Raw genomic sequence first — 13,562 nt, forward strand, 5'->3', positions numbered from 1 at the left:
AAGAAGATAAACTATCACACTGGGCAGTGGCATTCCAGGTTAAAGTCCCACTCCAGACACTTTTTAAAGTATGTAAACTACTCTGTTATGGCCAAAATTTTTGTTTAACAAGGTCTGAAAAGGGGCTGGTAGCACATCCAACCTTTCTGGAATTCTGGATCTGGCCTGGCCCCACCCACCTTGCTTATGCTTGGTTGAGACTCGTTCTGTGACTACATTCTAGCATCTACCTCAGGTTGACTGATAAAAGAGCAGCGTGTGTCTAGATGACTAAAACCATTGGAGAGTCAGCCATGGCTTACGCAGAGTTCACACAGGAGGAGGCGGGATGGCTGTCTCGCGGTGCCCCGCAACACAGCCACCTGCTCGGGCAGCCCGTTTGCAGAGCTCCGCAAGCTCGTGGTCTGCAAGTACTACTTTTATTTACCCGCCACTGTGGCTGGTAGGTTGAGCAAATTAAAATTTCCATGACTGGTGTGTGTGTGTGTTTGTGTGTCTTTGTACAGTACCTGATGTGTGTCGCAGGTAGACTCTCATACTGCCGGGAGAGGAAGAGCTCTCTGTGGCGAAGCTGGTGTTTCTGTTTTTCTGTTAGGTCTGTCTCTGTCGGGCTCTCCTTCTCTTCTTCCAACTCCTCTGCAAAAGGCACACATGAGAGAAAATGACACCAGCAAACATATTAGAAGAGGCACTGATGTTAAAAATCCATGTATCAGAGGCAATTTGAAGAAAAATGACACAAGAAACATGACAGTGGCTTACCCGTGACAGATAACAGACCAACACATCATCAAAGTCACAAATGGTTTCAGACAAATTCATCCATTTATCTCCAAGGATTCATAAAACACCACTTAATGATATTTGTTAGAACTGTGCTATCCTCAGATCTAATACAATAGCCTGGTAAAATGGCTCTTGAGGGCTTTGCAATCACCAACTATTGCCGCCATCCATTAACAACGCCCAAGCTATTATGCTCAGGACCACTACCAGAAATTTAATTTTAAGAACAACGTTCGCCCATAAATACTGGATTAGCTCCAGCCGAGTCAGCACATGACATGCAGCAGAAAGACATTTAAGTCAGTGTTGCATGGTGCAGGCATATACTTAAATAAACAGAGATCTATTATAACACCAGTAGTTTTCACTCTCTAGTATTGACACTAGTACTGATTCACATCGTTAGAAAATCCTACAGAACCCCAGATTCCCCATTTCCACCTCTGCATACGTGGATAATTGTTGCGTGAAGTGGACATAGCCTCACTGTTTTCTGATCTGCTCTCTTTCTAGGTATCTATATCTGTATTCTAAGAAATGTAGAACACGGAACTGTTGCGTGATGATTATCACAGAATAAGCCTGGCTGAAAACACTTATCACGGACGGCAGCTAGCAGGGCGAGCTAGCTACCGGCAGGATAGAGACAGGGTAGGTGAATTTAAACAATGTCGGAGTTGAAAACGCATCTTGTTGTCACGTACAGTGCCTTGCGAAAGTATTCGGCCCCCTTGAACTTTTCGACCTTTTGCCACATTTCAGGCCTGAAACATAAAGATATAAAACTGTAATTTTTTGTGAAGAATCAACAACAAGTGGGACACAATCATGAAGTGGAACGACATTTATTGGATATTTCAAACCTTTTAAACAAATAAAAAATTGAAATATTGGGCGTGCAAAATTATTCAGCCCCCTTAAGTTAATACTTTGTAGCGCCACCTTTTGCTGCGATTACAGCTGTACGTTAAGTAGCGGGGTATGTCTCTATCAGTTTTGCACATCGAGAGACTGACATTTTTGCCCATTCCTCCTAGCAAAACAGCTCGAGCTCAGTGAGGTTGGATGGAGAGCGTTTGTGAACAGCAGTTTTCAGTTCTTTCCACAGATTCTCGATTGGATTCAGGTCTGGACTTTGACTTGGCCATTCTAACACCTGGATATGTTTATTTGTGAACCATTCCATTGTAGATTTTGCTTTATGTTTTGGATCATTGTCTTGTTGGAAGACAAATCTCCGTCCCAGTCTCAGGTCTTTTGCAGACTCCATCAGGTTTTCTTCCAGAATGGTCCTGTATTTGGCTCCATCCATCTTCCCATCAATTTTAACCATCTTCCCTGTCCCTGCTGAAGAAAAGCAGGCCCAAACCATGATGCTGCCACCACCATGTTTGACAGTGGGGATGGTGTGTTCAGGGTGATGAGCTGTGTTGCTTTTCGCCCCAAACATAACGTTTTGCATTGTTGCCAAAAAGTTCGATTTTGGTTTCATCTGACCACAGCACCTTCTTCCACATGTTTGGTGTGTCTCCCAGGTGGCTTTTGGCAAACTTTAAACGACACTTTTTATGGATATCTTTAAGAAATGGCTTTCTTCTTGCCACTCTTCCATAAAGGCCAGATTTGTGCAGTATTACCGACGATTGTTGTCCTATGGACAGAGTCTCCCACCTCAGCTGTAAATCTCTGCAGTTCATCCAGAGTGATCATGGGCCTCTTGGCTGCATCTCTGATCAGTCTTCTCATTGTATGAGCTGAAAGTTTAGAGGGACGGCCGGGTCTTCGCTTGTAGTGGTCTGATACTCCTTCCATTTCAATATTATCGCTTGCACAGTGCTCCTTGGGATGTTTAAAGCTTGGGAAATCTTTTGTATCCAAATCCGGCTTTAAACTTCTCCCGCAACAGTATCTCGGACCTGCCTGGTGTGTTCCTTGTTCTTCATGATGCTCTCTGCGCGTTTACACGGACCTCTGAGACTATCACAGAGCAGGTGCATTTATACGGAGACTTGATTACACACAGCTGGATTCTATTTATCATCATTAGTCATTTAGGTCAACATTGGATCATTCAGAGATCCTCACTGAACTTCTGGAGAGAGTTTGCTGCACTGAAAGTAAAGGGGCTGAATAATTTTGCACGCCCACTTTTTCAGTTTTTTATTTGTTAAAAAAGTTTGAAATAGCCAATGAATTTCGTTCCACTTCATAATTGGGACCCACTTGTTGTTGATTCTTCACAAAAAATTACAGTTTTATATCTTTATGTTTGAGGCCTGAAATGTGGCAAAAGGTCGAAACGTTCAAGGGGGCCGAATACTTTCGCAAGGCACTGTAAGGGCCCTGTTTATGTTGACATTTTAATTGCATTTTGTGTCTGTTAAGAGGCACAAAGGCACTCTAAAACTTGCCCCAACAACTGCCGTTTTAGCTGAGTGGAAGCTGTTTTGACCGCAACAATTTGGCTCGTATTTTTTTCTATCGACTGTACTCTCATATTTATAGCGATCAAGATTAACTTAAAAATTGGCCAGAATTCTCCTTTAACTTGTAGATCGTAACCTCCACCAAGATTATATTTTGTTTTGTCAGTTTGTTTGTTTGTCTGTCAGCAGGATTACAAAACAATTACTGGCTCGATTTTCATGACACTTGATGGAAGAGTGTTGCATGGGCCAAGGAAGAGCCCAATACATTTTGGAGTTGATCTAAAAAAAACTAATTATTTTCACTTTTGTTAACATGGTCAGATAGGTTATTTGTGCTGCATTCAAATGGTGTCGAAGTAAATCGGAAAAATGTGTTCCCGACTGGGAAAATTCACACTGCATTAACATTGTGAGATGCCTTGGCAGAGGTCTGTGCTCTTTCTAGTTTGATTTTGTAGTTTGGTTATAAGTGCAGACATGTCAGCTTTGACTCCTACAAATCTGCACATTGTGCTTTATTTCTGTAAATCAGATTGTGCCTGTCCTTTTGTTTTCCTCCTAAACTAATCCAAGCCATACTTGTTGTTTTTTTTTTATTGTTTTTGTTTTTTACAGTGGTAAGTGGTAGGCAGTGCTAAATCTTATTGTTAAAGCTTGTGAAATTGGCACGGTGCTGCGATGAGTGCATATGTCCCTGCAAACTCTATGATTTATATTTTTATAGGGTTGCTTACGTTTAAAGAGTCAAGCCAAATGAGTAAAACTGGTTATCCACAAACAGTTTGATCACACAGAGAGAATAGTATTTAGCCACGCAAGACATTCCTGTCTTTCCTATCAGTATTGATTCTCAATCAAGTAAACTTTATAAACCATTCTTCACTGGGTCTCCTGCTGCTAACTCAATCAGCTCAGTCTTCCTCCTCGAAGATGTGAAATTGCTTTGGCAGAGGGGAGTTTTTACACACACACACACACACACACACACACACACACACACACACACACACACACACACACACACACACACACACACACACACACACACACACACACACACATATACACATATATATATATACACACACATATACACACACACACACACATATATACACACATACATACATACATACATACATACATACATACATACATATATATATATACATATACACACACATATATATACATATATATATATACACATACATACACACACACACATACACACACACAATACACAAAACACATATACATATATACATATATATACACACACATATATACATATATATACACACATACATATATACATATATATATATATACACATACATACATATATACACACACATACATAATATATATATATATATATATATATATACACATACATAATACATATATACAACATACATACATACATACATATACATAATATATACATACATACATACATACATATATATATATACACACACACACACACACACACACACACACATACAGCAGTTGAACACACCTCACATTCATTTTATTATTTTTCATGACTATTTACATTGTAGATTCTCACTGAAGGCATCAAAACTATGAATGAACACATATGGAATTATGTACTTAACAAAAAAGTGTGAAATAACTGTAAACATGTCTTATATTTTAGATATCTCAAAGTAGCCACCCTTTGCTTTTTTGGATAGCGCTGCAAACCCTTGGTGTTCTCTCAATGAGCTTCATGAGGTAGTCACCTGAAATGGTTTTCACTTCACAGGTGTGCTTTGTCACGGTTAATTAGTGGAATATTTTCCATTATTAATAAAAAAGCAAAGGGTGGCTACTTTGAAGAATCTAAAATATAAGACATGTTTTCAGTTATTTCACACTTTTTTTGCTAAGTACATAATTCCATATGTGTTCATTCATAGTTTTGATGCCTTCAGTGAGAATCTACAATGTAAATAGTCATGAAAATAAAAAAGGAAACGCATTGAATGAGAAGGTGTGTCCAAACTTTTGGCCTGTACTGTATGTATGTATGTATGTATGTATGTATGTGTATGTATGTATGTATGTGTATATATATATATAGCGCCTGTTCATGTGACTAAATGGTTGCACGCCTGAAAAATAATAATCATATTGACAGTTAATGTTACTATGCGCACAGGATGTGCTAAGTGGAAAACTGACATTCAGCAGAAAGCCCATAATGACATTTTCCCTCACCGAGGTTGGCTGAAAATGCAAATGAAAACCATACCGTTTCAGACTGCTGCGTAATGTCTGCGTAATTATCAAGAAAACATACCAAATTCCCAGATTCTCAAATTTGTAAATACATTTGTGTAAGGCTGCAATTAACAATTATTTAACGAATATTGGGGCTATCAATTAAAAAATTTAATTGTGATTAATCACATGATTATCCATAGTTAACTCGCGATTAATTGCAAATTAATCGCACATTTTTTATCTGTTCTGAATGTACTTTAAAAAAGGGATACTTTTCAAATTTTGAATGCTCTTATCAACATGTGAGTGGACAAACATGCTTGCTTTTTGCAACGTTTATTTTTATTGCAACAATCCAAAACAATGACAAATACTGTCTATAATATTCTCCAGAATAACCTCAAATGTACCGTATGCTCAAAAAATATGCTGAAGCATAATATGGCCAATTCAAGCCCATCGACCAACAACGGATGGTCATATTGACCTGATTGTAACATTACTTGGTAATACTAAGACAATGTAGTGTCCCACTTGTAAAGGTGAACTGAACCTTTTTTAAGCAGCTCAAAACAAAAACAATGGGCCTTGTGCATTGTATTACAATGCTTGGTCAGCAAGTGGTATTTGAGACTCAACGTACTACGGTGGTAACTCAATTCATATCGACAGTACAAGATAATAACTTTAGTCTTGTCAAGAGAACCATCTGGAAGGGCTTTGGAACTGAACTTTCCATTCAAAAGACCCTTTTCTTTATCCATTTCTGCTCAAGGAGGTTTGTTACTGCTAGCCATCCAAAAATATAAATATTGCATTTCTTCCCGATTTCCTAAACTATGGAGCAGCCCGAGGCCCACACAAAAAGCTTTTGCGGTAATCGCGCGCCCAAAAATTTGTGCCGTTAAAAGGAATCTGCGTTACATTATCGCATTAACTTTGATGGCCCTAATGAATATACGTTACCGATAAATCTGCTAAATATTTTCTCAATTGAACCAAAGATATTCTATTTACAATGACAAAACAGAGAAAACACAGAATAGCTTCACATTTCTGAAGTTAAAACCAGCAAATGTAGCATTTTTGCATAAAAAGACTTGAAAGAAAAATTTGATGATCCAAATGGTTGCCAACTAATTATCTGTTGATCAACTAACTAATCGACTAATAATTTCAGCTCTACATTTGAGTTTGATGTATATTAATATACAGATTCTGAAGAAATTGTATTGTCTCTTACAAAACTGAATCGCTTGAAAGGAATTTTCATTCACATGTAACACCTGGGGGGGGAAAAAGAGCCGTTTTCTTCATATGAGCTCCAGACAATGTCAGACAATGTCCGAAATTGGCCTTTTACACACGTAGCACACAATAGGAGATTATGTGTGCCAGACATGACTGGACAAAGCGTTAAGGGGGCAGGACGTGACGCAGATTACACCGCAGTCATATAGCATAGTCATAAACAAGTCTCTTGTCGTTCATTGGGTTTGTCTGGGGATTGCCTAAACTTGTTGTCTCTTCAGTTAGACATTTTCGTTGGGAGTCTTTGTGTAAATCACCCTTCTTCTTTACCCACAGATGTTTGTTTTCTTCCGGTTTCGCGCCAGCTGCATGAGAGAAACATCATCAACATGCCCACTCACTGGCTGCGAATTCTCTGGACAATTACCTGCTTTATTCACACATGGGCTCAATCGGACATTATACAGACAATGTATTAGGGAGCTGGCAGGGTAAAGTCTGTTTAATTTTCGTTCGAACATTAGCCTTCTCACATACAGCGCCTTTGGGTAATGTAATTTCAGGGTTGCAGTGCATGTGTGAAAGGGGCTTTATTGTGTGACAGGAGTTACTACTCACTTGCATGTTTGTCTGCAAGCTGGATGAGGCTGTGGGAGATGTCTCGTCTTCTGTAGAAACAAACCACCTTGGCCTCCACGTTCCCACTGGCCGTCTGAAACAGAGAGAGTAGAGAGATCCAGGTTGACTGAAAGCAGTAGCAACACCTCCCTGCACAAACCTCTACTTTCCCCAAGAGACCTGGCTACTTTGTGTACTCGTCAAGCTATGCTGATATGACAGGCTGACCAGGGCAGCGACAGCACTTTGTATCAGATGATTGAATGATTGTCTCGCTGGATAATTAGGCTGACAGGCTCAAAGTCTCAGCCAATATTAAATTATGTGAATGATAGAGAGGAAAAGGATGTGGTGGTATGAGGTTTGAGAAAACTGCTTCCAACTTCTGCTGCTTTTCTAGGAAGGTTGTAGGTAAGAGCAGATGTATTTAATGAGTGTTCACCTGAAGAATATGGACAAAATAACAGGAACACCTCATAATATATTGCAATACATGCCCCACCACCAAAAGCTATGGCCACAAAAATGTAAAATCTCAGAAATCAAGTTGAATTAACCATTCTCTGTAACTGTGTTACATTGCATCATGTTGCAGGGTGTTCCTATAATTTTGCCCACTCATTTATCACTGTACTAATGTTCAGCCTCAATATGTTTTTCTCAGACTGATACTGACCAGTCTGACATCTTCCCATCCGCATTATCTGATACTGGCATGCGTTTATCGGTGTATCTTGGTGCTCATGCAACACAGGAAAAGCTTTTCTGACATGCCTGTTAAAGAGGCTTGTGTAGTAATAAAACAAAAGTTAGCTTTCGTCTGTTCTTAACTGACAGGTGACAGACATCTAGGTAATAAGTTAAAACAGGAAATTCTACAAATGATCAACCATTGGCAGAAAACCAACGTCAGACCATGTTGCTTTTCAAAGCTGGTATAAGCTGTCTATTACAATAACCTCCCCCATCTACACATATAGGGTTGGGTACCGAAACCCGGTTCCACTATGGTACCGGTTCCTACGCAAACTGTAGTATTCAGACCGGATTAGAACACGAATTTCGGTTCCGACTGAAATATTTTCCCTCTGTCGCTCCGGACAGCGGCAGACTCATTTTTTATTTATTTTTTTCCTTTTCTGCCGAGTGAGACGCGTTACGCGGCACGGGTCGAAGCGCGTCCGTGGTAATCCCCGACATGCACTCTACAATCCCTGCTGATAGACGGCTTTTGTTTTGCGCTCACGGAAACGGACGTAAAAATATCACACTTTCTCTGTAGTCTACCGTTAGCTAGCTACCGTATATGTAGGCTACTTTTAAAATGGCATATTTTCCTTCTGGGATCACCAAAACGGACGTGAAAGCATATTAACCATTCACTGACTGCACGTGATCGCTAGTAAACATTACACTTACTCTGCTGGTCTATCGTTCAAGACAAGACCCTGTAGCCTGGTGGTGGGGGAGGCTGCCCTTTCAAACTCATACCTGGGTGTGTACAGACCTCTTGGACACCATCTGAGAGAGTTTTCTCCTATGCAGTAGGCCTACATGCCATAAGTCAGGAGAGGTGTAGTATCTTGCCAGAGAAGGCAAATATGGTCATTTTTCTGCAAAAGAACGGCTAAAGTTTGAAGCTGGTTGGCATACCAACTCAACATTTATTTTGTTGTTACTTGTTAATAGTGTAACTGTTATTTGTTAAATTATTGTAGTTGTGTGTTAGGTGACTTAGGTTTACTTATTATATATTTAAGTAATTTAAAATGTTAATATATTGTTAACTTTAAATAATTTTCAATTAAAAAAAAAACTCCATAAAAAGCCTTTCTTTTATGTCATTTTTCAGTTTTTCAAGAATCGGTTTAGGAATCGGAATCGTTTTGAAAGTACCGGTTCGGCATCGGAATCGTAAAAATCCAAACGGTACCCAACCCTATACACATACACTCCCACAGGTGTGTCCTGGGATATCAACAGCAGTTAGGAGACTGATCAAATTACTAACACTTCTAGTTACTGAATGCACGCACACTAGAGCTGTCAATCTTCTTCTATAATATCATTCAAATTGTATTACTTATTATTTTTAATATTGAAATTATATTCAAATATTTAATGCAACCTAATATTAATATTTACTACACTTCTCAGGCTTAAGCGGGATTTATGCTTCTGTGGAGGCTCTACGCAGCGCTTTCACCGTAGCCTACGTAAGTGGACTGAAGTTTATACTTGTGCGTTGGTGTCTGCGTTGATCTCTTTAAGAGAATAGCAGGGCGGCATGTGTGTGTGCGTGGGGAGTCTGTGGTAGAGCGAATGAGAGAGTGACGTGATTAACTTCGGAGAGAGAACCGATTCTAGAGGCATAGTGGGAGAAACAAAGTGTCTCCCCTGTGCTTTCTCACGGAAAGCTGTAGCAGGAAAAGTTCACCCTCGCCTTGATTTCATGTTGTTTATGGAGAAGAACCAGGAAATGAGTAGGGGGAAATGCAACGCTACCAAGCCACAGCCAAGCGGACCAGTCACAGTAGTTGAGGTCTGCATCGCCGCGACGTGTAGTTACATTGTTACAGGTGCACGTCAGGCTACGGTGTAGGGTCCGTATCTCCACGTACGTAGGTACGTAGGTACGTACCTACGCCATTGATTTAACGCAGAAGCATAAATTGGCCTTTATGCATTGCCAATGCCACTATAAGCATGTGGTTGTTGTTATACGTTCTGTCCACTAGAGGGATTTCAAAAATTAGGTAGACCAAGGTGAGAAGGACGAGATTTGCCAACACATTTGAAAAAAATAAACATTTGAATAGTATTTTCAGTATCCTGTTAGTATTGATTTTTTTAAACTATTCAAATTATATTTGACTTTTGGAATTCATTCCAACAGCCACAGACAGACAGACATACATACAGACAGACACACAGACACACAAAAGTAGGGGGTGGGGATAGGAACAGGGAGGAATCCTAGCTATTCACCCTCAGGCAAAAAACAGCATAAACACACACAAAAGTGACACACAAACACTTCAGTACCTTGTTGAGTTCTTCTATCCGCCGGATCAGGTAAGGGTTACTGGAGGAGTTCTCAAAGAATACATAATCTGCAACAGAAAACCCACACTGATCACTTCTTTGTACGATAGATTCGCCTGTGAGACCAAGTAAAAAATAATACACAGTGGTCACTTTATCACGTGCACCTGAAAAATTTTATGTAATCCAATACAACAGCTCACATTTACAAAGATAATTATGTTCATGTTTGACTGACACTGTCAAAGAGATATTCATTTAACTGTGTTTACCACTAAGTAGTGCTGGGCGATATGGAGAAAATCAAATATCACGATATTTTTTACCAAATACCTCAATATCGATAACGCAACGATATTGTAGGGTTGACTATTGGTGCTTTCACAAAATATTTACAGAATGAGATTTTTGAGGGGGGGGGGGGATACATTAATTTCACCAATCTCTGAAAGTGTTACCAAGTTTACCATTATAATCCTCCTAAATGTAGAATTCGTGGCAGATCTGTTGTATTGGATTGCATTCAATTATATAGGTGTACCTAGAAAAGTGACCAGGGAGTGAACTTACATCTACACATGCAACCACTATCCCATTCCCAGTTCACAAAAAAAAAGTAAGCAGAGGAACTGGAAACTGGCTGAGTACAGTACTGTAATGTTCGTCCTTAATTTGTTTTTAAATATAACATTGATCATTTAATGGTTCACCACTACAGTGGGGCCAAAACTAGAAGCATGAGTGTAAGAAGGTCTGAACTATCAGCAATTGTTATAAACTGGGTAATTGTAATTAGCATACACCACAAAGAATATCAGATTAAGTTAAACAGTAGGGGTGGGAATCACCAGAGGCCTTACAATACGATATCATCACGATACTTACATCATGATATTATTGCGATTTCAAACATATTGCAATATTCAGTGATATATTGCAATTCATTACCTTTTTTCCCCAACTTCAAATTATGTCCCCAAAACGAAACTTTGTCAACATCTGTTTTATCTAAAAAGATACATTTCTCTGTTCATCTTACTTCAATTGTATTGCTGCAAAATCGGATTGTCAAGCAGACAAACTGACCAACACGTATATCATAAAAGATCGATACTTGTGTATCGATACAATATTGCCACAGAAAATATTGCGATACTATGCTGTATTGATTTCCCCCCCCACCCCTATTAAACAGGTCAAGGCAATTATAGGTGTACTGCAAGGTCTTCACAGCCTTTGAGACAGTCACCAGACTGATTTTGTAAGATAAGTACATTCAGGGCAGGGATATATTTAAGTCATAACTGCTGATTTTCCACAGTTCATCAACAAAATATGCATAAACATTTTTACCTAGCCTGAGGAGACAGAAACCCAGCCAGATTAAACTCTACCTGATCAGAATATACAGTAACTTTAAAAAAGTTTAGTCCATGTTATATGCTGCATTCAAGTGCTGTCTGAAATATTGTACTTACCATGCTCCAAGCACATACATAAGCCAGTGAAGAGGTAAATGTGTCGAAGTTATCAAAGTTTGACATTAAGTCAGTGCATATAAATACAACAGTTGTCTACCTCTGGAATCAAAATGGTTATCCCCAGAGTCATATTGTTGTAACAGAATAAATTCCAGTCCCAACATGTAGGCGTATATTCTTCTATTTGAGCTAACATTTGTTGCACAAAGTAGGAATAACTATATGTATAAAGAGGCAACATTTCCAAAAGACTAGTTTCAAGACAGATTTGTTATTATTTCATAAAGACATAAACTCCAATGCACTAACAAGCTTTAAGGTCTAGGAGCTGCAGTTTCCAAAGAGCACGTGAATGCAGCAGAACTGCAGCTGAGGTGACCATATGGACAACAAACGTTACATTGATACGTTGTAACGACACTGCTACTCCAGTCAGTGATACACTGTTGCCAATAATATCACCTGTGCAAAGATGCTTAATGTTAATGTGTAGACCTATGTGTTAACCATATATTCCATTTAAAATTAATCATAGTAGTCATGTAGCTAGATTGAAAGTAGGTTACGTGTGAATACAAGTGTAACGTTTAATCCAACCCGAAGCAACGACGCCATGAATCGAGACAATTTGATGTTGAATTCCAGTACACTGCTAACAAGCTATCAAGGGAAGCCAATTTGCTAATTACTTGCGCTTGTTGTAACTGTAGGTGGACAGTGTGGCAATACATTGTGTCTAATATTACCAAGATCGTTGATGCATTCCTCTAATACTGTAAAAAAAAAAGCGCCACAGCTGCAATAATGCTAATCAGTGAAGCCATTGCTAGTGCTAACGTTAGCTCAATAAGGACTCGTACTAATGGCTGCATGCCAGAAGAGGCAAATACAAAGGCAGGCTCAGACAGCCCGTGGTAACATTTTAACAAGCTTTTAAACACATGTCTAGCCGAGAGGTCCAACCGCGTATCGGTTACCCGTATCCCCGGTCTAACTATCCGAAAACCAAAGACCAACAAAGGTGCCGACAATTGAAATAAATTTACATTGTAAGCTAGCCATTTAGCAAGCTCGCGGCTAGCTGTTGTGGCCACGACAGACGCGAGGCCTGACCCATTTTGAATCCCAAATATTTACAAATTCTCACCTTCCTGCTCCAACTTAATGCATCTCTATAAGTAAAGCACAGTCGCATATCACTATTAGATGCAAACAAACGAGAATAAGGCCACATAATCCCTAGGGGATGCAAAACTGGAAGGGTTTCGGTTTGATAAAAAAGATCCACATTGACATACATACCTCCGACCCGGTACATGTTGGCCGCCATTTCTGCCCTCCCGGAGTGTTAACGTAAACCATAAACTAAGAGAAATAGAATAAATTAATAAAAACAATAAAGCCCAGTATCTTAAAAGGTAAAGGGTGCGATAAATTATAATCGTCGAGACTCCGGATGTGTACCCAAGCGGGAGAATTTTTGGCTAATCAACCCCCCCCTCCTCCTCTAGGATTCACAGTACCCTTTACAATACAGTGAACTCTCGGCAGCCAAAAGAAGTCAGATCAACCCGAAAAACCACTGGCTGGTGACGTTGAGAGGGGCGCGCGCGCGCACACACACACACACACACGCAGGCACGGCACAGACACACGCACTTACACATGTAGCCTACTGTTACCTTTACCAATAATACTTATTTGAAATAAACAATGT

The 13,562-nt window shown here is 39.5% G+C and overlaps 1 protein-coding gene across 4 annotated transcripts in view; it reads right to left on the bottom strand.

Moving 5' to 3' along the window:
* Positions 1-13,451, bottom strand: part of mta3 (metastasis associated 1 family, member 3) — a 33,593-nt gene extending 20,142 nt beyond the window's left edge. The window contains exons 1-4 of one of the 4 annotated variants that reach the window (XR_005637842.1): positions 13,148-13,447; positions 10,365-10,432; positions 7,320-7,413; positions 510-636 (exon numbers count right to left, since the gene is read on the bottom strand). Coding sequence is in view for 3 of the 4 variants with exons in the window: in XM_039788411.1 (XP_039644345.1) it covers positions 510-636; positions 7,320-7,413; positions 10,365-10,432; positions 13,148-13,175 (317 nt within the window). In the remaining variant the exon portion in view is untranslated. Of the gene's footprint in view, positions 1-509; positions 637-7,319; positions 7,414-10,364; positions 10,433-13,147 lie in introns of all 4 variants that reach the window. The other 3 variants (XM_039788411.1, XM_039788412.1, XM_039788413.1) reach the window with 3 other exon arrangements.
* Between the last annotated feature and the right edge of the window lie 111 nt (positions 13,452-13,562).

This window comes from Perca fluviatilis, chromosome 21 (assembly GCF_010015445.1).
Source record: "Perca fluviatilis chromosome 21, GENO_Pfluv_1.0, whole genome shotgun sequence".
Taxonomy (NCBI): domain Eukaryota; kingdom Metazoa; phylum Chordata; class Actinopteri; order Perciformes; family Percidae; genus Perca; species Perca fluviatilis.